General features: G+C 48.2%; 1 protein-coding gene across 1 annotated transcript in view; it reads left to right on the forward strand.

Moving 5' to 3' along the window:
* Positions 1-1,147: 1,147 nt before the first annotated feature.
* Positions 1,148-26,850, forward strand: part of FUT10 (fucosyltransferase 10) — a 75,777-nt gene continuing 50,074 nt past the window's right edge. The window contains exons 1-3 of the mRNA XM_040994205.1: positions 1,148-1,343; positions 5,234-5,588; positions 9,993-10,281. Of these exons, the coding sequence (XP_040850139.1) occupies positions 5,508-5,588; positions 9,993-10,281 (370 nt within the window). The 5' untranslated portion in view covers positions 1,148-1,343; positions 5,234-5,507. The remainder of the gene's footprint in view (positions 1,344-5,233; positions 5,589-9,992; positions 10,282-26,850) is intronic.

The following is a 26,850-nucleotide window of genomic DNA, read 5'->3' on the forward strand; positions in this document are numbered from 1 at the left end:
CTAATCCGGGCGGCCCTCATTTCCATCCAGCTCCATGCTTGTGGCCTAGCAAAGCAGTTAATGGCAACCCAAAGCCTTGGGACCCTGCACCTGTGTAGGAGACCCAGAGGAAGCTCCTGGCTCCTGGTTTCAGTTCAGTTCAGCTCCAGCCATGGTGGCCACTTGGGGGAGTGAATCATTGGATGGAGGATCTTCCTCTCTGTTTCTTCTCTCTGTTTATCTGATTTTCCAAAAAGAGAAATACTTTTTAAAAATAAAAAAAAAAAAAAAAAAAAAGGCCACATCCAAGCCTTCTTTTCCAAACCTTAAAACCTTAAAGCTAGCATCTGCTAAACTTTGTGAGCAGGCTGATGAATTTGCCCAGCCTTGACTCAGCTTCAAGGCCCTCCAGGCATGCCTGGTTTGGGAGAAGCACAAGGCGTCCCCCGGGGTTGCTAGCGCTTGGGCCCCTTCCACCAACAAGGTAGGCCTGGATGAAGCTTGCCAGACGTCGCCTCGCTGTCACTCTGCCTTTCAAATGAGCCAAAATCCATTTTTATAAAAAGTTTCCTGCGACTTGCTCAGGACGGGGTCTGAGGAGCCAGCCTCGGTCAGGGACTTCCTAGGCTGGTGGCGGCCTGAGGCGCGCCAGCGGGGCTGGGAAACCGGGAACCCCGGGAACCCAGATCCCGCCAGCTTTTCAACAGGGCGGCACTCAAAACCCGGATCCCGGATCCCTCAGGCCTCCGCCTTTCCAGCTTCCCCTTTCCCGGTTTTCCCGCTGAGACGGCGGGGGCGCCACGAGAAAAAAGTGAAAACCGGCGGCGGGCGGCGGCGGGCCGGGTGAGTGAGGGGCGCTCGGCGGGCTCGGTGCGGGATCCCCCACACGCAGCAATCCCGCTCCCGTCCCCAGCCGGCGCCCCCAGAGACTGTTCCCGACTCCGGCTCCTCTCGGTGCTGGGAATCGTGCGCGAGGCAGCAGCCGCCGCGCGGGACCGTGGCGCCCCTCGCGGGGAGACGGGGCGGCTGAGGCGGCAGCGGCCGGCGAGCGTGGCCGCCAGGGGGCCGGGCACGAGTGACCCCGGCTTGCCGCGGCCCCGGAGGCGGAAGAAGGGGTTCCCGGCCTGAGCCCGTGGCGGGGCTCCGGGGCACCCCGAGAATCACTTGTTGCTGGAATTGCGTGTGGTGACTGGAGAACAGACGCCGGGAGAACCCCCCTCCCTACCCCTCAGCCCCCGCAGGCGTTCGTGCCTTTTCGTTGGCGTTCTTGCAACCCGACGGAAGAAACGACATTCCTGTGGTGATGAGGACATCTTCTGGGGACCTTTTACGGACTCGTTACTACAGAACAAACGCCACGCAAAGTAACTTTTCGTTTGTTTTGTTTTTCCAGAACACCACAGCCCGCACAGGTGGCAGCCTGTCCTGGCTTCCTTTCAGCATCTGGGGCAGAGGGTCTTTTAGGCACGACCAAGCGTGAATTGTTACCTTGCTTTGTGGGATGCCTGCAACTCTGGCTGGGAACAAGTGCTTTTATTATTATTTTAAAATTATTTATTACAGTAAGAGAAACAGACCTCGTGCATCTCCAAGACAACCATACTTCCTTTCTCTCTCTCTCCCTCAACCCCCTTCTCCTTTTTTCTTTACCTTTACATTATTATATTATTTTATTATATTAGTGGCATAATGGGCCACTAGCTCTAACAGCTAGTACGATGTGAGAAAGGCGAGTTGGTCTTCAGGAGCTTTGCTGCTTTATCTTGCCGCAGGATCTCATGACCCATGGTGCTGTGCTGGCTGGGGTGTCACACTGGGGCCAGGCCGGGGCCTCGCAGGGACCCTCGTGGCCTGCCTTGGGTGGGCCTGGTGATGAGCCAGCCCTGGTATTGGCACTCTCTGACCAGCTGTCTGCTAGCTGGCAGCAACAGTGAATTCAGTGCCCAGCCTCGGCTCTGGGGGTGTGCTTGACATGCACTCTCTCTTTAAATATTTATTTTTATTGGAAAGGCAGATTTACAGAGAGCAGGACAGAAAGATCTTCCATCTGCTGGTTCACTCCCCAAGTGGCCATAATGACAAGAGCTGAGCTTATCTGAAGGCAGGAGCCAGGTCTCCCACACAAATGCAGGGTCCTGAGGCTTTAGGCCGTCTCCACTGCTTTCCCAGGCCACAGGCAGGGAGCTGGATGGGAGGTGGGGCAGCTGGAACACAACCAGTGCTCATATGGGGTCCTGGTGCTTGTAAGGTGAGGGTTTATCCTTTGAGCCATCGTACTAGGTCATCTTGCTTTTTTTTTTTTTTCTAATTTCCTTTTATTTTTAAGATTTATTTTATTTTTGTTGGAAAGTAAGATATACAGAGAGGAGGAGATACAGAGAGGAAGATCTTCCGTCTATTGAGTCACTTCCTAAGTGGCTGCATGGGTGGAGCTGTGCTGGTCCAAAGCCAGGAGGCTGTAGCCTCTTCCAGGTCTCCCACACAGGTGCAGGGTCCCAAGGCTTTGGGCCATCCTTGACTGTTTTCCCAGGCCACAAGCTGGATGGAAAGTGGAGCTTCTGGGATTAGAACCGGTGCCCATATGGGATTCCAGTGCGTTCAAGGTGAGGACTTTAGCCACTAGGCCATTGTGTTGGGCCCCCATCATCTTACTATTAAGGGGAAAGTTACAACTATAATTTCCTATTTGGTTCAATGAACCAAGCCTTTTTTGAAAAAAGAAATCCAAGGCTCGACGCAGTAGCCTAGTGGCTGAAGTCCTTGTCTTGCATGCACTGGGATCTCACGTGGGCTCAGGTTTGTATCCTGGCTGCTCCACTTTTCTTTCAGCTTCTTGATTGTGCCTTGGGAAAGCAGTTGAGGACGGCCTAAAGCCTTGGGACCCTGCACCCGCGTGGGAGACCTGGAAGAGGCTCCTGGCTTCTGGTTTTGGATCAGCTCAGCACTGGCTGGTGTGGCCATTTGGGGAGTGAACTGGCAGATGGATGATCTTTCTCTTTGTCTCTCCTCTCTGTAAATCTGCCTTTCCAATAAAAATAAATACATCTTAAAAAAAAAGAAAAAAAATCCAAACCTAATTTTGGGCAGTTAAGGAAAGGAATATAGCTTGGACAACAATAGTGTTTTTTTTTTTTTTTGAAAATATGTATGTATGGTGAGTATTGCAGATTTTTTTTTTTAAAGATTTATTTGTATTATTTTTTTCTTTTTTTTTTTTTAAAGATTTATTTTTATTATTTTTTATTGGAAAGGCGGATATACAGAGAGGAGAGACAGAGAGGAAGATCTTCCGTCCGATGATTCACTCCCCAAGTGAGCACAACGGGCCGATACTATGCCGGTCCGAAGCCAGGAGCCTCTTCCGGGTCTCCCACGCGGGTGCAGGTTCCCAAAGCTTTTGGGCCGTCCTCTGCTGCTTTCCCAGGCCACAGGCAGGGAGCTGGAAGGGAAGCGGTGCTGCCGGGATAGAACCGGCGCCCATATGGGATCCCGGGCGTGCAAGGCGAGGACCTTAACCACTTGCGCCACCGCGCCGGGCCCTATTGCAGATTTTTTAAAAAGGAATTATTTATTTGTAAGGCGGAGTTACAGAGGAGAGAAGGAGAAATAGTATCTTGCATTTGTTGGTTTGCTCCTCAAATGACTGCAGTGGCCAGGGAGAGGCCAAACCAAAGTCAGGAGCTTCATCTGGGTGTCCCACGTGCAGAGCAGACCGAGGCAAGCTAAAGAGCCTTCCTGGGGGCTCCCTGCCTTCCACTCCCCCACTTTTCTCTGGTGAGTAGGGCCGAGGGAGGGAGCAATGGAGGGGACATGGGGGACATGCTGTCAGGATGTGTAAGCTCCTGGCTTCCAGGGCATCACCTAGAGTTGGTTTCTCATTTCAGTCAGCTGTAGGAATGCAAACTTCCCTTGGTTGCATTTTGGCGACTCTTATCCTGTACCTTGAACTATCCCTGCTGGTGGTGATTTGAAGCCAGGCTAGCCTCTGCCTGCTAATTCCCTTTCACATGCTCAATCCTTCTTCCATTCATCTTGATGCAAAATATAGGTGGGAAACTCTGAGACTATTGAGAGGGAGAAACTGTTGCAGCCTTTGGTGTGATGCCCCTAGCAGGAGTCACATTAGCTGCAGGCCCTTCTCTGAGCAGCAGCCCTCCACCCCTGGGCAGTGCACAGCAGGCATGTGAGGCATTGTGGAAGCTCAGCCCCTCAGCTCCTGAGGGTGGGTTAGTCCATTCAGATGTTACCTGTAGTGCTAATCAGAGTGAACCCTTGGTTCTGACCTAGAAAGGAGTATCTGGGTTACTCTCTGGTAGGACTCTGGCATTGACCCTGCAGGTGGTGATGCAGTAAAGACTTGAGTCCCATTGGATTGGAGCTTGCTGGTCCCCTGGTGTTCTCTGCAGCCCATCTGTGCTGCCAGTGGGGGCACCGCTGACGTAATGGCAGGTTCCTGGGGGGATTCAGGTCATATGTTTGCTTGACTGTTACTTTTGCCCTGTCATCTGAGGCTTCGTTGTTTGCTGTGTGCTGCCTACCCTGGCTCGGCCCTGTTCTTTAGCAGTGGATATTTAACCACAACTTGGTCCCCTGAGACTCCACTGCCCTTCTAATTTTGGAGTTATCATTTCAGTGGAGATTCTTCAGATGCAAGGTAATCTTCGTGACTTTACATTCTTCTGTCAGGTATGCAACCACACGGAGATCCTAAGGTCACTCTGCATGGTAACTGTGCGAATACCTGACTTTATTTGCACAGTTGTCTCCATCTTTTGCTTTTTTATTTCGGCAGAGGTAGAGAGCAAGATTGTTCATTAGTTGATTCACTCTCCAAAAGCCAGGCCAAAGCCAGAAGCCTGGCTTTCCATTTAGGTCTTGCATATGTGTGGCTAGAGTATAGGTGCCAGTTCCTATTCTGGCTGCTCCACTTCCCATCCAGCTCCCTGCTTGTGGCCTGGGAAAGCAGTCTAGGATGGCCCAAAGCCTTGGGACCCTGCACCCCGGGAGACCTGGAAGAAGGCCCGGGCTCTTGGCTTCAGATCAGCTCAGCTCTGGCTGTTTTGGCCACTTGGGACAAGAACTAGTGCATGGAAAATCTTTCTCTATGTATCTCCTCTCTGTATATCTGCCTTTCTGTTAAAAAAATAAGTAAATTTTTATTTTTAAAAGCAGATTTCTACATAATAACTACAAGGATACATTTATTGTTTTCTTCTGCGCACTGCTGAAAGATTTGTCTGTTCATTTGTTACAGAGCTTTTGGATGCCCTCCTGTGTTGGAAGGCTCTCCAGCTGCTCTGATGATGGCTTGAAAAGACTGCATGCTGCTCCCTGTCCGTGCCAGGTCAGGCCCACTCAGCGCCCCGGTTCTCAGTCCTTCATGAAGACCGAAGCCCAGCAGGAGCAGCAGGGCCGGAAATCGGCACCCAGATGGTTCCTCTGCGTGAAGTTGTCTTGGACGACGGACTGAGGCGAGAACGCCTGGTGGCTAGGCTGGCCTGGTGTCCATCACCCCGGGCCAGGGCAGCATGGTGCGAATTCGGAGGCAGAAGCTGCTGGCATCTTGCCTGTGTGTTGCAGCTACCGGCTTCCTGCTGGTCACCCTCCAGGTAGGAAGTGTTCAGGGCTGCCGAGCTTTGGATTACTGGGCTTTTGTCATCCTTCTTACCCCTCCAGTTCTATTCTCTCAGAACTCCTTTTTTGCATATTTTCTCAGGCTTATGGGCTTTCTATGTAAAGTTCAATGTTTGAATGTGCTCCATAAAAACAGTCATTGAAATTGGTGGTCAGTGTGTGACTCTTGCCAAGTCCCTGGTCTCCTAGAAAACAGAAAATAAATTTCAATTTGTCAGGACCAGCATTGTTGCATAGCCGATTAAGTCACAGTTTATAATGCTGGTATCCTGTATCTTGAGTACCGGTTTGAGTCTGCACTGCTCCACTTCTGATACAGCTCCCTGTACCCGGGGAGCAGTAGAAGATGGCCCCAAGTAATTGGGCCCCAGCCACTCATGTGGGAGACTCAGATGAAGTCCCAGGCTCCTGGTTTCAACATAGCCCAGCCCTGGCCGTTGCAGCTATCTGGGGAGTGAATCCATAGATAAAAGGTCTCCATCTCTCTCTCTCTCTCCCATCTCCCTCTCTCTTTCTGAGATTTTAATTTTCAAATAAATAACCATTAAAAAAAATTGTTCTCCAGTATCAAAGTTGGATGGCTTTTGTCAGTCTCCTGTCATTAGTTCCTTCCCCTCCTTTTAAATATTTATTTATGTTTTTGGATGTTAGATTATATAGAAAGGGAGAGAGAGAGAGAGACAGAGAGAGAAACACATAGAAATATCTTCCATTCTCTGGTTCACTCCCCCCATGGCTACAGTGGCCAAAGCTGAACAAACTGAAGCCACCTTGCCTGTGAAGCCAGGAGCCAGGAGCTTCCTCTGAGTCTTCCCACACAAGTGATGGCGGCCCAAAGACTTGGGTCAGTGCAGGAGAGAGCTGAATCAGAAGTGGAGCAGTCAGGAAATGCACATAGGAGGAGTGCCCACCTGGGATGCTGATGTCACAGGTGGCAGCCACCCTCATTGCCCTTCTTGAAGCAAAGGCAATTCTGAGAACAAGATAGCATGTATCTTCTAATCCCGGCAGCCCCACTTCCCATCCAGCTCCCTGCTTGTGGCCTGGGAAAGCAGTGGAGGGTTCCAAAGTTTTGGACCACCCTTTACTGCTTTCACACAAACCGGCGCTGATAGGTGAGGCTTTATCCGTTCAGTCATTGCATCCGGCCCAAGTGCAAACATTTCTTTACTCCTCCCATTTGTTTCTGAATTTCTCTTGCTGATTTCAAATCACAGCAAAAATCCCATTGTTCTGTGATTTGGATATGTCTGAATGTGCTCTCCAGAAGTTCATGTGCTTGTCTCCAAGCATCGTAATGTGGAGGTGGTGGAGCCTTTAAGGGATGGAGCCTGGTGGCGGGTGATGAAGTCACCGGGAGCTCCACCCTTGGAAGGGCTTCGTGCAGGTCTAAAGATGACCCAAGAGAGCAGGCTGTTAGGAAAAGAACGAGCCCATCCATCCCTCTGGCTTCCTGGCTTGCCACATGGCTGCTTATTTCCTCTGCACACTTCCCTCTTTGATGCCATCTACTATGTTGTGGTACAGCCACAAAAAGCTCAGAGTGGTAGGGTTGCTTGGGCACTGCCCTTTGGGGCTTGAAAGTTTGTGGGTTTGACCAACTTCTTTTCTCAGTATGATCTACAGCCTCAGGTATTTTGTTATAGCAACAGAACAGGGACTAATGGACAGGATGATAGTAAAAGTAGAGGTGTTTGCTCAGTAAATGGCAGGGAAATGGACCTGTTGAAAGTGGTGGAAAATATGAAGTACACTTGTTGGTAGATATGTTGAAGGCTGTGTCCACGCCCTTGTCAGAGACGCTGTGAACCCATTGCTTTTCATGGCGAAGGGACTTTGCAGATGGAATTCACGTGAGTTACCTACAGATGGAGAAGGGTATGGTTTGACTATGGCTCTGAAGTTCATTTGTTGCAAATGGAAATCCAGTGCAGCTGTATTGAGAGCGGGGGCATTAAGAGGTGATGACGGGGCCCAGTGAGGTAGCAGAGTGGCTAAAATCCTTGCCTGGAATACAGTGGGATCGATATGGATGCTGGTTCTAATCCTGGCAGTCCTGCTTCCTATCCAGCTCCTTGCTTGTGGCCTGGCAAAGCAGTCAAGGATGGCCCAAAGCCTTGGGACCCTGCACCCACATGGGAGACCCGGAATAAACTCCTGGCTCCTGCTTTTAGATCAGATCAGCTCCGACTGATGCAGTCACTTGGGGAGTGAATCAACAGACGGAAGATCTTCCTCTCTGTCTCTCCTTCTCTCCTTATATATGACTTTCCAATTAAAGAAATAAATCTTAAAAAAAAAAAAAGAAGTGATGGCATGTGGGGGGAGGCCCATAGTGTGGTAGCCTAGTGGCTAAATCCTCACCTTGCATGCACCGGGATCCCATATGGGCACTAGTTCATATTTTAGCTGCTACACTTCCCATCCACCTCTCTGTGGCCTGGGAAAGCAGTAGAGGATGGCTGAAAACCTTGGGACCCTGCATTTGTGTTGGAGACCCAGAAGAGGCTCCTGGCTCCTGGCTTTGGATCAGCTCAGCTCCAGCCTTTACAGGCACTTGGGGAGTGAACCATGGACAGAAGATGTCTTTCTGTACATCTGCCTTTTCAATGAATAAATAATTAAAATAAATCCTAAAAAAAGTAATGGGGTGATAAGAGCTCAGCCCTATTGAATGGATCAGTGTCCTTCATGAAAGGAGCGAGTGGGTTCCTTGAGGCTGGTATGATGGCTCAGTTGTCTAATCCTCCACTTGAAATTGCTGGCATCCCATATGGGTGCTGGTTCATGTCCTCGCTGCTCCACTTCCCATCCAGCTCCTTGCTAAATGGCTTGAAAAAGCAGTGGAGAATGGCTTAAAACTTTGGGACCTTGCATCCACGTATGAGACCTGGAAGAAACTTCTGGTTCCTGGCTTTGGATCAGCTCATCTTCAGCCATTGTGGTCACTTGGGGGGAGTGAATCAGGGGACAGAAGATATTTGTCTCTCCTTCTCTGTAAATCTGCTGTTCCAATAAAAATAAATAAATCTTTTTTTTTAAGGAAGGCGTGAGTTTCTGACATAAAGAATAAGTTCTGCCTCATTTCTCCCTCTTTCTTTCATGCTCTCTTGCCCTTCTTCCATAGGATGATGTAGCAAAAAGGCCCTTGCCAGGTGTGGGCCCCTTGACTTGGCGCTTTCCAGCCTGTAGAATGGGAGAAATGCAAGTAAGCCCATTAAAAAAAAAAGATTTATTTATTTTTTTAATTGGAAAGTTAGATACACAGAGAGGAGAAGAGACGGAAAGATCTTCCGCTCGATGGTTCACTCCAAGTGGCTGCAATGGCTGCAGCTGAGCTGATCCAAAGCCAGGAGCCAAGAGCTTTGAAGCCTCTTCTGGGTCTGCCATGGGAGCATTGGGTCTCAAGGCTTTGGGCAGTCCTTGACTGCTTTCCCAGGCCATAAAGAAGGAGCTGAGTGGGAAGTGGAGCAGATGGGATTCGAACCGATCCCAGTGCATGCAAGGTGGTGAGGACCTTAGCCACTAGGCTGCTGAGCCGAGTCCTAGTCATCCCATTTTTAATGAATAATTCAACTTAGAACATTCTGCCATATCCTTGCAAGATGGAGCAAGTGAGACAGGATGGTTTCTTGAGTTACTCCGTGGGGTTTAGGGTGCTCACAGCGGTCCTTGCAGGTAAAGAGCCTCGGGCTGGCGTTCCAGTGCAGCCGGCTAAACAGCCATATTGTGGTGCTGACGTTTCATATTGGAACCCTGGTTTGAATCCTGGCTGCTGTGCTTCTAGTTCCGCTTCCTGCTCATGTGTGCCTGGGAAAACAGCGGAAGGTGGTCCGAGTGCTTAGGTCCCTGCCACCCGTGTGGGAGGCTCATGTGGGATTCCTGGTGCTCGGCCTTGGCTTGGCCCAGCCCAGTTGTTGTGGTCATCTGGGGAGTGAACCGGTACATGGAAGATCTCTCCTACCTCTATCATTCTGCCTTTTAACTAAATCTTAAAAAAAAAAAAATAGTAGTAGAAAGACTTTTCTGCCTATGGCTTCGATAATGGAAGACAGTGTTCAGGCAACCCAAAACTATAGAGGGTCTCAAAAAAAAAAAATAGAAAAAATAAGAGAACAGATTCTGCCCTGACGTCTCGGAGAGGAGCTCATAACTATGGGACCTTTTAATTTTATCCCAGGGAGGCCTGTTTCTGACTCCCAACTTTGGGAACCGTGCAACAGTAAAGGAGTGTTGTTGGCAATCACCGAGTTCGTGGTGATTTGTTTGAGCAGCTATAAGAAATTAGCGGTAAGAGAGGCTGAGCACAATGGACAGGAGAGGTACAAAAGGGAATTATACTGTCTAACTCTGATGCTCAGCATTGTCTGCTCTCCTAGGTAGTGGTAGAGCTGGGGAGATTTGAAAGGAGGACGTTTAGAAATTCTGATTGGCAAAATGGACATACAGAAGCAGAGGAAGAACGCAGCCATCTCCATCCGCAAAATGAAGCACCCACCTTAACTCGGACCAATCCAGTGGAGGTTGATGGCCACCCGGTGATGCTCTGGTGGTCCCCGCTGACTGGGGAGACGGGCCGGCTGGGCCAGTGTGGGGCCGACACTTGCTTCTTCACCATCAACCGGACCTACCTGCATCACCCTATGACCAGAGCGCTCCTCTTCTACGGTAAGCAGGGCTCTTGCTTTTCCTCCCAACCTAAAGTTGAGTTGCTGCTGCTGCCTGGCAGGACACACACACACACACACACACACACACACACACACACACGACGGGGTGGGGGACCCTGAGGCACCACTGGGTTCCTCTGTGTCTGCTCAGTGGAAGATCTGAACATTCAGCAAATGTCCTGATCTAGGGAGCCTGATCCACAGAGGTGGTAGGCCAGGCCACTGGGTGTTTGCAATGGGGACTAGGTGCCTCTTCTCACCACAGCTGGGGGGTCTGGCTTCGTGAATTTGTAGTTGGGGAAATGAGATATTGCACCTACTGCTGGCGTATTTCAGGGACTTCACTGCGTCTTAATAGCCAGGTGGTTTGGATTATCATGGCAGCTGTTGAGTTGAACACCAACCAAGCCCGATGCTCTGTCTGTCTTGGATGTCAAGTGAATCAGAAAGCAAATGGATTTTTCAGCGTCAGGTTTCAAGAGCAAGTTGGTATTCATCTCTTCTCGGGACTGTTTGTGTATTGTGCCAGGATGACAGGGTAACCAAAGGTGGGCAGGTGGAGTTGGCAGGATGCCAGCAACAGTTACAAAGTTAGGGGTCCTAGGTGTTGAGTGATGGGGGATAAAGGGACCAGGTGGGTCAGCTGACCAAGTATAAACAAGATCAAAATGGGTATGAGTGTGTGTGTGTGTAAGCCTAGCGCCGACTTTGGAGGCAGACAGGCTGTGATAGACAGCTGAGTCAAGAGCTGAATCATCCCCAGGGTCCTGCCTGGCAGCAGCTTAGCTGAAGCTGAGAATGAGTTCAGCAGGAGCGATGTGGTACATATGCCCCCTACCCCATTGGTTAGGCAAGGCTGCAGAGCAGCCAGCAGGCACTGGGCAACATTTGGGGGTGTCTTATGTGCTTAAACATCTAGACAAGTTCCAGGTGCTTAAAACTCTGGCTCTTGGCCAGGTTGCCCAAGGCCTGCTGGTCCACTTGCTCTGCATCTCCACTCTGGAAAAGAGCCAGTGTGAGGGTCTGCAGGCGGGCTAGAGTGTCCAGAGAGGAAAGCCACAGCCCTGCGGCACCCCTGCTGATGTTGGCATCTCTGATCGCAGATGTCCCGACGGTGTAACACAGCACAGCTCGGGGTGGTGCGTCTGAACGTCATTTTAAAAGCTTCAGCAGTCTGATTTCTGAGGCACCTGCTGCTCTGAAGGTTTAGATAAAGGATTATATTCCTCTTGGCTTCCAGTTGAAGCAAAATTAAATGTTGAGTTTGACTTCCTAAAGTTTAAGAGACGCCCCTAGGGGTATTTCATTATGTACGAAAATGTAGAGATCGTGTAATGGGTAATCATGTGCCTACCGCATAGCTTAAGAAATAAAACATTACAAGTAGAATTAAAGTTAGAACCGTTAGTTTCTTTCTTTGTACCCCACTGGCAACCGTGATCCTAAAGTTGGTGTGTGTATGTATGTGTATAACACGTGTGTTGCTTAGACTTATAGGGTTTTAAATGCATGTATAATTTACTGATTCTAATAATATTTAAAAGAGAGCAAACTATGATGACCATTTTGGCTATTGGTTTGGCAATATCCAGTAGATATTAATTCACAGAAAATAAGGTTATATCACCTTAAAAATATTGCACATTTTAAAATAACTAAAATGTGCAGCAATGGGAAAATGGTTAAATGGAGTATGATATATTATGCAACGGAGTACTGTATAAATTGTAAATAAGGCAGAACTGTCAGCTTGCAGCTTTGAAAAATCTCAAAAACCTAGATACTGATAGAAGGTAACTGTATTGTCCAAGTTATAAGGTTTAGAATATGCAAAATAATGCAGTGCATTGTTTCTGTTTACTGTCAGGAACCTCTAGTGGAAATTTATTTAAGAATATTTGTTGCCATTCCAGGGGAAAGCAAGCAGCTGTGCATGTACAAACACACACGTGAAGACACATCCTTTGTATGTAGTGTGTACAGTGTGCTGTTTTGCTCCCCTTTTCCTTCTGTGGAAGCATATAGAATTTTCTCTCTCTCTTTTTTTAAAGATTTATTTTTTTTTATTGGAAAGTCAGAGAGAAGGAGAGACAGAGAGAAAGATCCTCCATCTGCTGGTTCACTCCCCAAGTGGCCGCAATGACCAGAGCCAAGCTGATCTAAAGGCAGGAGTCAGGAGCTTCTTTTGGGTCTCCCATGTGGGTGCAGGGTCCGAAGGCTTTGGGCTGTCTTAGACTGCTTTCCCAGGCCACAGCAGGGAGCTGGATGAGAAGTGGAGCATCTGGAACTCGAACTGATGCCCATATGGGATCCAGGTGCATGCAAGTGAGGATCTAGCCACTAGGATATTGCACTGGACCCTAAAATTTTCTCTTTCTCATCAGTTTGGAAACTTGGTAATGGTGGTGTGGGTGTCTCCTTCCTCTTATTGCTTGTTTCCCAGAGGCCTGCATGTTGACTTTTCCAGCACTCACACACACAACTACAGGTTCCTGCAGTTGATTTCATCCATTTCCTAAGGATCGATTTTCTTCCCTGGGAAGGACTCATCTGCAACCGGATTTCCAGGAGACTCGTCCTTCAGCCAGAATCCTCTGGTTAGATTTTCCTATTTTAGATCCTGTCAGTCACCGGTGCCCTAAACTACCAGGCGAGTGTCACTGAGAACAGAGCTTACGCTATTTGTGTAGCTTGGCATTGGAGGTGCTGTGTAATCTTACCACCACCTGCCTTCTAAGCTTAGCCCCTTGATTCTATCAGCTAAACTTCATGTGCATAAGTCATTGTGGAGTGGACACTCTTTTAGGCCTCAGCCACCAGAAATTCTTAGCTTAGCTCATTGTTCAGACTGTTTCCATGTCCTAGAGTATGCCCTTGGTCTTTGCCTTGTCAGAATAATCAGTGGAACACCTGCCCTTTGTTTGGCAAATGAGATGTGCAATATCATTTCTAATGGGCAAGATTAGTAGCCTGAGGCGAGGACATTGCCTAAGTGTAACACACGGCCAGATGCGGTATGTACCACAGGAGAAAAGTCAGCCAGTCTTATGAGGCCTCAGAGATGGAAGAGAGCATTTCTGACTGGAGGGATCAGGAAAGACTTCTGACACCCTCCTCCATAAAGCAGGAGAAAACTGCATGTGGGCCTGGAAGGATAGTGGCATGGGGCGGTGTGAGACCGGGAGACACAGAAGCCTCAAGAAAGCACGGGTGTGAAAGCATGCGGCGTGGGGATTAATCGGCTGTGGCACCTTTCTGCGTGTCACGGACATGGACTGAAGGAGCTGTTGGGATCAGAACATGGGGAATCTGCAGTGCTGGCTTGCGAGCTTACATCGTTAGGGAGTTGCTGAAAGCCGAATAGCCTTTTAAAAGTCAACTGAGGGTGCTGAATCGCTGGTGTCGTGGGTTGAATTATTGCCCGTAACACTGACATCCCATATGGGCATTGGCACTTCTCTTGACCGCTCCATTTTTGATCCTGTTCCCTGCTAACACACCTGGGAATGCAGTGAAGGATGGTCCAAGCTCGGACCACCACCACATGGGAGAGCTGGAAGAGGATCCTGGCACCTGGCTTTATCCTGGCCCAGCCCCAGCCATTGCAGTGATACGGGGAGTGAGCCAGCAGACTGAAGATGTCTTCCTCCCCATCCCTCTCTTTTTGTAATTCTGCTTTTCAAATAAATAAATAAATATTTTTAAAAAAGGTCAAGTCAGATATATGGCTTAGGAACCATTACTGATTGCCATCCGTCAGACAAAGCCTGTCTTCTCTCAGGGCGCTTTAGAATTTGACTGCTTCATATCTCTTACAGAACATCTGCTGTGTGCTAGGCAGCCTTTGATGAGAAGCAGAGAAGATAAAGTAACCGTAGCATCTTGTACTAGGTATTGGTCAGTTGTTTAGCACTACGACAAAACATGTAAGGCCACTAACTTTACAGAGGGCCAAGGTCCCTTTAGTTCTCACAGTGTTGGGGGTTTCGGTCCAAGCGAGGGTGGCTTCATTGGTTTGGCCTCTGATGAGGTTGGTGGATGTCGCGGGTGGGAGTGTGTACAGGGGAAGGACCATGTGGGAGCCAGGAAACATAGGCATCAAGTGGGGTCCCCTCAGGCATTTGTTACCCTTTCATGAGGACTATCTTTTGAGGGCACATGTCCAGTGAGCTAAGGACCGCCCCTCTGAGCCCCACCTCCTAAGCACCATCATTAGGTGAAGTTTAGATCCTCTTAGTACCAATAATTATAACTTCTGGGGTTTAATGTCCTGCGTGAGCTCAGGCTAAGTATCCTGCTGCATCCATCTAACCATCCCATTGTCCATGATGGGGCGACGGCTGCGCATCCTTGTGCATTCTCCAGTCCCCGTGTCTAACTCTGTGCTTTCTATGTGCCTGGTGGAGATGAGAAGTGACAGGCTCAGGGGGGTTCAGGGCTGTTCCTGGACCCCGGCACACTTAGTAGCAGACTCCGGCAGACCGCCTGAATGGGTGCTCGTTCCCATAGACCACGTTGGAACAGGCAGTCACAAGCGTAATTAAAGCAGATTATTTGGGGATCTGGGCTTGCTGAAGGTGCATGGTTTTTAATAAACTGAGTTAGAAATTCTCTTCAGGCCCGAGGTCTGTTGAGTAAAACAGAATGAAGACAGCATGCCTTTGTGTCTGCGGTTCCAAATTCTGATTAAGTAGGTCAGTTAAACTGCAGCTGGGGCTCAGTGCTACAGGACTGAAAAAGGATAAATGCTAGAGGTATCTAAAGCTGACCTAATTGAAAGAAAGGTAAACCTGGAGGATTGGGTGACCTTGAAGCTTTTGTAAGCTTGAACTTTTTTTTTATTATTATTTTGCTGGTTGTCTTTGCAACCTACTTTCATCATTGTTTTTTTTTTTTTTTGTCTTTCCAGAGATGATTTGTTTATTTAACATAGGCACATTTTTGGAGATTAATTAGAGATTCTAACTGATGTGTGTTGGATTTGAGCTGTTGGAGGAATGGAAGGATTTAGCTCCAGGAACGATTCTCTGAAATGCAAGTTGCAAGTGCATAAATTGTGAGATTATGGTTTTTAACTCAAAAGCCCATGCCAGTGCTGACGTTGGTCTTGGGTACCATCCCCCTTGTGATTGCAGAGCACTCCCTGGGTCCTTCCACATTGCCTTTGAAAGCGGTCCCTTGACGCAGGCAGACTGCAGTGTTCTTGGGAGTGGGGGTGGGCAGAGTGAGGAGTGGCTATTGCAATTGCTGAGTTTATAAAAAGAAAGAGCAGGCTTTGGAATGTGAACTGTACTACTGCAACAATGTGGAGGAATTCAACATGGGGGGAGGGCATTGGGAGGCGTTGGGGATTCCCAGAGCCTATGAAACTGTCATTAAAAAAAAAGAGCAGGCTTTGGAATATTACACTTGCTGAGGAATTGTGGACAGTGGTATTGATTATTCCTTGAGAAGATCTGTGGATTATGAGCAGGAAGGCTGTAGAGCTGGTCTGTCTCAGTGGCAGGCTGTCCCTCCCTTCATGCTGTCCCTCCCTTCATGCTGGGCATCCCTTCATGCTGTCCCTCCCTTCATGCTGGGCATCCCTTCATGCTGGGCATCCCTTCATGCTGTCCCTCCCTTCATGCTGTCCCTCCCTTCATGCTGGGCTCCACGCTGGGCTCCAGCATTGTTGGCAGCCTGGGGACCTCAACCCTTGGCTTCACGCTCCTGTTCTCCTGAGCGTCAAAGGGCTTAGTTTTCAAGACTGTTTCTTTCTTTCTTTCTTTCTTTCTTTCTTTCTTTCTTTCTTTCTTTCTTTCTTTCTTTCTTTCTTTCTTTCTTTCTTTCTTCCTTTCTTTCTCTCTCTCTCTCTCTCTCTTATTTATTTATTTATTTAAAAAGCCTAATTAGAGAGAGGGATACAAGGCGGGAGGAGAGACAGAGTGAGGTTGATCCATCTTCCATCTGCTGCTTCACATCCTAGATGGCTGCCACGGCTAGGGCTGCGCCAGGCTGAAGCCAGGAGCCTGGAACTCCATGCAAGGTTGCAGGGACCCACATCCATAGACCATCTGCTACTGCTTCCCGATGTGCAACAATAGGGAGTTGGATCATAAGCGGAGCAGCCAGGACTCAAACCTGTATTCTGGCATGGCAGTTGTCTTAGGCTGCTGAGCCATTACGCTAGCCCTTCAGGGCACTTTCTTCAGAATGTTTTCATTTGCTTTTAAAAATAGCCACATAGGGTCCAGTGCAATGGCCTAGTGGCTACATTTTCACTTTGCGTGCACCAGGATCTCATATGGGCGCTGGTTCATGTCCTGGCTGCTCCACTTCCCGTCCAGCTCCCTGCTTGTGGCCTGGGAAAGCAGTGGAGGACAACCCAAAGCCTTGGAACCTTGCCGCCTCTCCTAGGAGACCCAGAAGAAGCTTCTAGCTCCTGGCTTTGCATTGACTCAGCTCTGGCCATTGTGGCCATTTGGGAAGTGAACCAGTAAATGGAATATCTTTCTGTCTGTCTCTCCTTCTCTGCATGTCTGCCTTTCCAATAAAAATAATAAGTAAATTAAAAAAAAACCCAAAATAGCCATGTAGTGCAAAATACAAGCTCGGGAGATATATATGTAAGCATGTATATATACGTATTCCTCTAGAGGAACTGTCTAATGGAGACTAGCATGACAAAGAAGCGAAGACACATCACGGTATGCATCTCTACTTGCAAATAAAAGATGGATTCCTGATGAAACCGTTAAATATGTCTTGACAATAGGATGCTGTGCTTTCTAGCATTGTCTATACCTGCAGTGTCACTATACACTTAATATGCAGAATGATGAACTTGTGACGTGCTGGAGGAGTATACTATTGTAATAATGTACGGAAAAACAGTGCGGGGTGGGAGGAATGGAAGGATGGGAGGGAAATCGCTGAGCCTACGGAACTGTATAATGAAAAAAAGAAAACACTCAAGACAGCCATGTGGGTAGGAGTAAGTAAATCTGTGTTTTAAAATTTTATTTTAATTATTTGAAAGTCAAAGTTATAGGGAGAGAGAAAGAGAGAGAGAGATCTTTCATTTGCGATTTCATGTCCCAGTTAGCTGCAATGGCTGGGGATGGGCCAGGCCGGGCCGAAGGCAGAAGCTCCATCCAAATCTCCAGCTTGAGCACAGGGACCCAAGTCCTTGGGCCGTCTTCTTCTGCCTTTCCCAGACCATTAGTAGGGAGTTGTATCCGAAGTGGGGAGTTGGGACTTTTATTGGCCATGGGATGCTGTCATTGTAGGCAGCAGCTTTACCCACTGTGCTACAATGGTGGCCCCTAAGTCTGTGCTAATGAAGAGTAACCTGTAAAGCAGGATTCCAGATTACAGGGCTTGTCTTAAACCGCTTTCAGGGGAGCAGGGACTCCTGCTGTTTTCTTTCTGCAAAGGTATGAGACTAGTCCTCAGGGTCTCTCTAACTTTGTAGAAGATGCAGAATGAAGGGGCCATCGGAATAGACAGCATCATTCAGCAGGACCCCTTGAAGGTTGTGAGGGATGGAGAAGGGCTTTAGGAAAGAGGCTGTGGGCCCAGGAAGACACTACGAGGGAAGCAAGGATGCAGTGTCAGGAGCCAAGGGCCCGATCTGACCTGGCGTGCTAGTAAGCAGGGTGTCCTCTCCCGAGGGAGAAGGAGTTCCTCTGCGTCACCACCGGATGGTCTGTTTTCATGGGGAGTGATGAATCCACGTAGCAAACACAGTGGACATCAGCTTTGCTCCAGGAGACACTTTGGGACTTTTCGGGGTCTTGATGAGAGAGGAGTTTCAGTCTTAGACAGGATCTCAATGTCTTGTCAATTCTTCAAGAATCAGCATTGAATGAACTGAATGGCCTTGATCCAGATAGGAGAGGCTGGGATCACAAAGCCCGTGAGTCACTGTATCTTCCCAGTGACTGGGGTCCTGTGTTCGCTGTGTTCACCATACACGCTGCCTGCCACCAGTGATGGAATTACCAGAGAATGGAGTTAGAATCACTGGGTTGCTTAGTGAGCTTGGAATTATGGTGAGGGGTAGATTATACAAGACATGAGAGGACCTGATAGCGTGCCCTGTCCCTTATGGAGCAGTGGCACACTGACTGCCTTGACATTACTCTCATTTATCATGCAGGCCACAAAGTGAATACATGAATAAATGAAAACAAAGAGAGAAACCTCTAAAAGAATGTGAGCCAACAAAAGAGAGAATGCTTGCATGAAACACAGATAAAGAGATAAATAGTAACTGGATCCACTGATTAAAAAAAATTATCTATTTTTTATTTGAAAGGCAGATTTTACAGAGAGGGAGGGAAAGACAGAGTGAGGGAGTCTTTTAGCCACTGGTTCACTCCCCATGTAGCCACAATGGCCAGAACTGAGCCAGTCTGAAGCCAGGAGCCCAGAGTGTCTTTCCAGTCTCTCACATGGGCGCCCGTGGACTTGAACCATCCTCTGCTGCTTTCCCAGGACATAAGCAGAGAGTTGGATAGGATGTGGAGCAACCAGGATACAAACTGACACCATTATGGGATGCTGACACTAGCAAGTGGAGGATTAGCTTGCTATGCCCCTGTGTCAGCCCCTTATTATTCTTATTTTTTTCCCAACTAGCATTTCCAAAGGAGAGAGACACTGAACCTGGCCTGCATGGTTGAAGATCGCTGGTGTAGACAGTGAGGTAGAATATACGTATTAATCAGCACAGCCAGAGCTGTAGAACATGATGTTCAGTTTTGAGTACACAGCCAGGCATTTATCATCTGCTGAGTACCTTACCTGCTCCATAAATTACGTCATCTCTGAAATGATGATGGCTCAATTGGCTAATTTTCTGCCTGTGAGCTCTGGCATCCCACATGGGTGCTGGTTCGTGTCCCAGCTGGATTGGAAGTGAAGCAGCTGGGACTCAAACAAGTGACATGTGGATGTCAGCACCACAAACGGAGGACTAGCCTACTGTGCCACTGTGCCAGCACCTCACACTGACTTTTAACCCATCCTCTGCCCTTAGCTTCACCTTCATACTGCCACTTGACATGACTGATGCTGTTGAAGTCTTGAACATCCTGTTGGAGTTGGCTGGGAGCGCTTGTAGATGAATTAAGTCACCCATTGGCCTTCTGGCTGTGAGTTTTAGATCCAACCCGGAGGCTGCTGTGTCAGTGGTTCTCATCCCTGTCCTTCCTGTAGTCACTGCATCTGCTTATCACGTCGGCTTGTCTCTTTGGTTCAGTGGCCTAATGTCTGCAGCCCGGCGTGAGCCTAGTGGCTAAAGTCCTCACCTTGAATGCGCCAGGATCCCACATGGGCGCTGATTCCAATCCTGGCAGCCCTGCTTCCCATCCAGCTCCCTGCTTGTGGCCTGGCAAAGCAGTCGAGGACGGCCCAAAGCCTTGGGACCCTGCACCCGCGTGGGAGACCCAGAAGAGGCTTCTGGCTTCGGATTGGCTCGACTTCGGCCATTGCAGTCCCTTGGGAAGTGAATCAGAGGATGGAAGATCTCTCTCTCTCTCTCTGTCTCTCCTCTTCCCTGTTCATCTGACTGTCCAAAAAAAAAAAAAATATATAAATCCTTAAAAAAAAAGAAATAAATGTCTGTACTATAAATGATAATGCACAATCTATCATCTTTCGCCACGGACCTATGTTTCTTCATGATCTGTATGATCAAGAGCTGAGAAGGCACAAATTGGATTCAAGTCTGAAGTCTTGGAAAAGGAGAAAAAAATAGCTCTTAAGCCACGTGCTGACCGGAATGCGTGGCCTGGAGGCCGCCTGGATGGCACTAGGCTGCGGAAGGTGAGCATGGCCACCGTGCACACAGCTGTGCTGCGGCCTTAATGTTATCAGCAAGGTGTGATAGGTTATGTCAGCTCAGTGTCATCTAACAGCCGAGGTTAGGAACTCAAGCAAAACACACTTCCCTAGCGTGTGTGGGGTTGTATGGAGAAGTTTATCTAACAGGAAGCACATGGAAACACAGTGTTTGTTCATGTGCCAGGGTGCTTGGTAGGTAGGACTGTGATAACCAGGACACCAATCCAAAGCCTGATGCTTTTCCTGGGTGTTCCTGGGAGTCCTTTCTTCGTCTTGTGTCCAGTTTGTTTCCATTGCTCAAAACTTTCTGCCTGAGACATCGGAATTGGTTGAGAAAGGGGCTAACCTTCTTCGCCATTTGAATTTCTCAAAACTGACAGTCAATGTGACGGCTTTGATTTTGCTATGGATGAGTTGTCCCCAGTCTTGGCTCAAGGTCACAGGTTACCAAGCTGAGGTCTAGGAGCCCCACTTCAGACTTACAGTTTCGGAGTTCTAGGGGTTGATGCCTTGAGATGGGTCGGGGCAGTTCAGACTTCCCTGTGGGAGATGGATTTGACAAGAGTTTTACAGACTTCTGGAAGGCATAGAAGGAACTAGCCAGGGACTGGAAAACACATTTTCAAGAAAGAAAACAGAACCTTAACGCCCTGGACTTGGCTCGGCAGTCTGCAAAACTTACCCTTGTAATAATACAAGCACATTGGTCAAAGATGGAAAGGCAAAAAGATATTTGTGTAGAGGAACAGGTCATGGGGAAGACTTAGATCCACATTTTCTACAACAACACGACTGGTAAATGTCATGAGAAACTGAGAAATCAAGGAGTGACACGGCGATTCTGTCACTTGGGTTGTTTTGAAGCATAAATATGGAAGAAAGGTCTGACACGTAGGAATAAGGGGCTGCTGTCTTGTGTTGTGAATCTCACACTCCCATTCACTTGTAATGCTCTGTGCAGATATTCGCTTGATGTAAATAAGAATTTAATTAGCAAAGATATTTTGTTATAAGATAGCTGCACAAAGGTAATGACAAAAATTATTAATTACAGAATTCCTTGGCATTTTTTGCATTGTAAGATAATCTGGGGAAAAAGTATTAATTACATCAAGGCTTCAGTGTATCTTATAACAAAGTCATTCACTTCCTTCCATAAAAAGGTTATATATTTCTTTTTTTTTTAAAGATTTATTTTTATTATTTTTTCATTGGAAAGGCGGATATACAGAGAGGAGAGACAGAGAGGAAGATCTTCCGTCCGATGATTCACTCCCCAAGTGAGCGCAACGGGCCGATACTATGCCGATCCGAAGCCAGGAGCCTCTTCCGGGTCTCCCACGCGGGTGCAGGGTCCCAAAGCTTTGGGCCATCCTCGGCTGCTTTCCCAGGCCACAGGCAGGGGGCTGGAAGGGAAGCGGGGCTGCCGGGATTAGAACTGGCGCCCATATGGGATCCCGGGCGTGCAAGGCGAGGACCTTTAACCACTTGCGCCACCGCGCCGGGCCCGGTTATATATTTCTATTGCTTGACCATCAATCTTTCTAGATTCGAAAAAAAAAAAAAATCAAGGGCTGGTGTTGAGGTGTATCAGGTAAAACCTCCGCCTGTGATGCCAGCATACTGTATGGGCACTGGTTTGAGTCCTGGCTGTTCCACTTCCCATCCAGCTCCTTGCTAGTGGCCTGGAAAAGCAGCAGAGGGTGGCCCAAGCGCTTGAACTCCTGTCAACCACAGCGGAGACCCAGATGAAGCTCCTGGCTCCTGACTTCAGCCTGGCCCAGCCCTGGCCATAGCAGCTCTTCAGGGCATGCCAAGCAGATGGAAAAATCTCTGTCTTTCTCTTCCCCTCCCTCCCCTGTAACTCTGTTTTTTTCAGAATAATAATAATTTTAAAAAATAGGGTTTTTCTAGATTCAGCTTCATGTGAGAACAAAGGGTTTAATGATGAGTTTGCCAGGGGTGGGGTGGGGTGAGGAGTGACCAGTGAGGAGCAGGAGCTGTCTTAGCTTGTTTCTGATGCAGCTTTTCTCTTCCTTTCATAACTTTCTCATGGATTTTAAACCCTTGTAATAATACAAGCACATCAGTCAAAGATGGAAAGGCAAAAAGATATTTGTGTAGGGGAACAGGTCATGGGGAAGACTTAGATCTACATTTTCTTTTTTTTTTTTTTAAGATTTTATATTTATTAAAAGTCAGATATACAGAGAGGAGGAGAGACAGAGAAGAAGATCTGTCCACTGATTCACTCCCCAAGTAGCCACAATGGCTGGAGCTGTGCCGGTCCGAAGCCAGAAGCCTGGAGCCTCTTCCTGGTCTCCCATGCATGCATAGGGTCCCAAGGCTTTGGACCATCCTCTACTGCTTTGCCAGGCCACAAGCAGGGAGCTGGATGGGAAGCGGGGCTGCTGGAGTAACAGTTGGCTCCCATTTGGGATCTTGGCATGTCAAGGTGAGAACTTAAGCTGCTTGGCCACTACACCAGGCCCTCTCATGATGGATTTTTCACTCACAGTTTGATCCTCCTCATCTGAGTTACTGGAGGGCACAGGTTCAGGTTTCTGAAAGGTTTTTGGATAGATGGATGCGCCGAGGAGTCACCTGCCTGCTCGATACAGCTGCCTGGCTCTTTCTCCAATGTCTTTGTATCACTGTACAGGTGCTGAAATTCCCCCCTCAAAGTTTTCATAACTTTTTGTAATTCGTGAAAAAGGTAACCGCTCTGATGGAAGTGAACTGCTGATGTTGATGACAGAAATGAAGATGAAGGTCAAGTGTCTAGGGCAGGCGTTTCACCTGGCAGTTCAGACACCTGCATCCATGTCACAAGGTGTGGATTTGATGCCAGGCTCCACTCCTGGCCAAGGTCAAGTGTTTTAATAAGCAGAACATCATGATTTATGTTAGTGGAATCCTGGCTCAATTTGGTTTGGATCTCAGTGAAATGTTCCACATAACTCCATTTTTTTTTTTTTTTTGATTTGGGAGAATTTGAGAGTGTCTCAGGATATATCATTGCTCAAATTAGTGGCTTTTTTTTTTTAACTTAAAAGATAGTTTTAGGAGCTATTGAGAGATAAGGAAAAAGAGAGAGAAAGATCTTTCATCTGCTGGTTCACCCCCCAAGTGTCCGCATCAGCTAGAGCTGGAGCCAGGAGCCAGGAGCCAGGAGCTTCTTCCATGTCTCCCACGGTGGTGCAGGGTCCCAAGTCCTTCCCCAGCCATAGCAGGGAGCTAGATTGGAAGTAGAACAACTGGGACACAACCCATATGGGATACCAGTGCTAGCAGGCAAAGGATTAGCCAATTGAGCCATCACATTGCCCCCGATCCAACACCCCCCCCCCTTTTTTTTCTTTTCTTTCTTTATGTTTTAAGACTTATTTATTTGGCAGACTGAGTGACAGGGTGAGTAAGAGTGAGAGAGCGACAGACACAGAGAAAGAGATCTTTCCTCTGCTAATCCAGTCACCAAAAGGCTGCTGCAGATGGGGCTGGTCTAAGCCAGTGCCAGGATCCCAGAACTCCATCTGGGTCTCCACGTGGGTGGCAGTTGCCCAAGTACTTGAGCCGCCATCTGCTATTCTCCCAGGCATGTTAGCAGGGAGCTGGATGGGAAGTGGAGTAAACAGGGACTCACATGGGACCAGAATTCAGGTGTCACAGGCTAGCAGGCTTGTTAACATCTCAAAGCCAGCCCCACATTTGCACAGCGGATGTGTGGAGGCCTGTGTCAGGTGCTGGGGTTGTAGTGGTAATGAGTACATAAGCACATGGTAGAGAATAATCATTTAGATTCTAGACTGCGTAACGAGGGAGATCTACAGAAGTAGGATTTGAACCTGAGTCTTGAAAGATGAGGAGCAGGAGGTCGTGCGAAGATGGAGGTGGAGGTGAGACAGGAATGGGAGGCAGGGGCCGGCTTGTCAAGGGCTTCACCACACAGGCTCAGAACTTGGGTATTTGCTGTAGTCTCATTGACATGGAAAAATATCAGAAGGCTTTAAGCAGGGGTGGTTATGATTTGATTCTTTGTTCGGTTCTGATCTAGGTTTTAATAACATCCCTTCTGGCTTCTTCCTTGGGAAGCAGAATGGCAGGTGACTGTGGAGATGAGACATGGTTTTATGAACTAAATAAAAATGGCAGTGTGGAATTTGTGTCTTATTGATAGTGTAGGGATGTCTGTATTTACCTGTGCAGGTTCCCAAAGAGGAAAACGAAGCGAGGTATTCCTTTCCCTGGTTGGCCTCTCAAACACTTTGTTCAGCCTCGTGTAATCAACTTAGTATAACTGTGATGTATATTAAAAAAAAAGAATGCAGTTATTTGTTTGCTTCCTGACAGATAAAAAAGAATAGTCTGTAAATTATCGATCACTAAGTATTCTGCTTCCACTGGCATATAAATTTTTAATCCTGATGATTATTGATAGCTGCATATTTTACTTTCCTGAGTACGTGCATGTAAATTTAACATGCAGTTCATTGGCTGGTCTATATTTCAGTTCCGCAGGAGGACAGGTAATTAAAATCCAAGTGTGGACTTGCTTGGCACGCATATAACTCACTGCCAAAATCTTAAACATCTGAGAACGTAAATGCAAACTCCCGACTCTTGTTGACTGAATTAGTCACTGGCATGTAACCAGCCTAAGGGGAAAACGTTCAGATAATTTCCATGGGGCTTTTCCCCAGCAAGAGTATTTAAAAGCAGGTGGCCCTGTTTTAATTCTTCCTTCCTCCTTCATTCTTATCCTCTCATCCTCCCTCGCCACCTTCCTCTTTCCCTCTCTTTTTCTTCCCTCCCCCCTTCCTTCTTCCTCTCTTCGCATTTTTCCTTCCTCTGTGACCGAAACTTAGTTCACTCCTAAGTCTTAGCTAGGGTTCCCTGGAGCTAGAGGTTTCTTGGGAATCCCAGTCTCAAGGAAGCCAGGGAGAGGAGGGGCGGGGGAAACAGAGAACAACCTGGTCCTGTGTTACCAGGAAACGTAGCTGGGAGGTCTCTAGAGAGGCGGCAGGGAAACAGGCCTCATACTGGGAAGGAGTAAGAAGCCATTTGCGGTTCCTGCTGTCTCTTTCCTGTCTTCCCTTGGTTAGCGTTTGTCCTGGCACCTTGGGCCATGTGATTGTCCCTTGAGCAGCCTCCGGGAAGGCCAGCTGCAGCCACAGGATGTGCAGCCCAGCAAGCCAGTGTGTCTGCAGGAGAGATGAACAACCTCCCAGCAGGAGGCAGCACCTTGGGGGTACGGGTGAATGCCTAGGGGGCCCAGGAGAGATGGAAAGCTCCCAGCAGGAGGCAGCACCTTGTCAGGGTACTTGTGAGCCCCTAGGGGACCCAGGAGCAGCCCTGCCATGACCCTGGGTGGGACCTTCTCTCAAGATTCTGACGGCAGGTGCTCTTCCTGGAGTCAGCCGGGACATTGACTGCTGGGTGCGCTGCAGTTACCACAGGTGGCCCTGAGTGTTGAAGGGAAAGGGAAGAAAAGGTTAATACAATGGTTTTGATGTTTTCTTTGGTTTGGATTTTTTTGTTGTTTTGTTTTAAAGATTTATTTATTTTTATTGGAAAGGCAGACATACAGAGAAGAGGAGAGACAGAGAGGAAGGTCTTCCGTCTGCTGATTCACTCCCCAAGTGGTCACAGTGGTCGAAGCTGAGCCGATCCAAAGTCAGGAGCCAGGAGCCTCCTCTGGGTCTACCACAGGGATGCAAGGTTGCAAGACTTTGGGGGCGTGCTCAACTGGTTTCCTAGGCCACAAGCAGGGAACTGGATGAGAAGTGGGGCTGCTGGAACATGGGCTGGTACCCATATGGAATCCTGGTGTGTGCAAAGTGAGGACTTTAGCCACTAGGCTACTGCACTGGGTCGTGAATTTTTTTTTTTTTTTTTAAAGAGTTACTTATTTGAGAGGCAGAGTGTCCCAGAGAGGGCAGAGGCAGAGAGAGAAAGAGGTCTTCCACGTCCTGGTTTACTCTCCAAATGGCTGCATGGCCAAGCCTAGGCCAGGTCAAATCCAGGAGTGAAGAACTCCATGTCTCCCATTCCAGGTGGCAGGGATCCAAGTACTTGGGCCATTTCATGTTCCTTTTCCAGAAGTGTTAGCAGGGAGCTGGGATGGAAGTAGAGTAGTCGGGAATTGAACCAGTGCCCATATGGATGTCAGTGTCACGGACAGTAGCTTAACCCGCTCTGCCATGATGGCAGCTTTTAGATTGTTAAAGGTACCCATGCAATGGAGTTAAATACTGGACACTAATAGGCAGTCCTCACAGTCAGAAGGGCCCTGGCCCCTCTGTCTCCCACCCCGTGTGTTGCCTGCCGTAGCTTCCTCCCTCCTCCATCTGCCCTCGATGGTTTGGGGGTGATGGGGTTGTCGGGGGCACTTTGGAAGCAACCAAGGTGAGTGAGCCATGAAGATGAGTAAGAATATCAGGTTGCAGAGGCTCTGCTTAGGAGCTTGCTCAGTGTGGACGGTTGAGTTGAGTTACTCGTTTATGCTGCCAGGATGGTCATCAGGCTCCAGGCAGCACACAACTTTCCTTTCGAAGGCTTAGAGACCTCGATTATCTCATTTGTCATCCTTTGATGCAAATGGAATTAGTTAAAATATTTTAGTTTGTGTTTGTAATAGTTAAGGAGTAACTTTTTGGGTTACTTTGTAATAGGTTGTATTTCTTAATTTATTTCAGTATTATGTCTTTACATGAATTGGAGGGATAGAGGCACACACATA

The sequence above is a fragment of the Ochotona curzoniae genome, unplaced genomic scaffold (genome assembly GCF_017591425.1).
Source record: "Ochotona curzoniae isolate NIBS_2020 unplaced genomic scaffold, NIBS_Ocur_1.0 contig_899, whole genome shotgun sequence".
NCBI lineage: Eukaryota > Metazoa > Chordata > Mammalia > Lagomorpha > Ochotonidae > Ochotona > Ochotona curzoniae.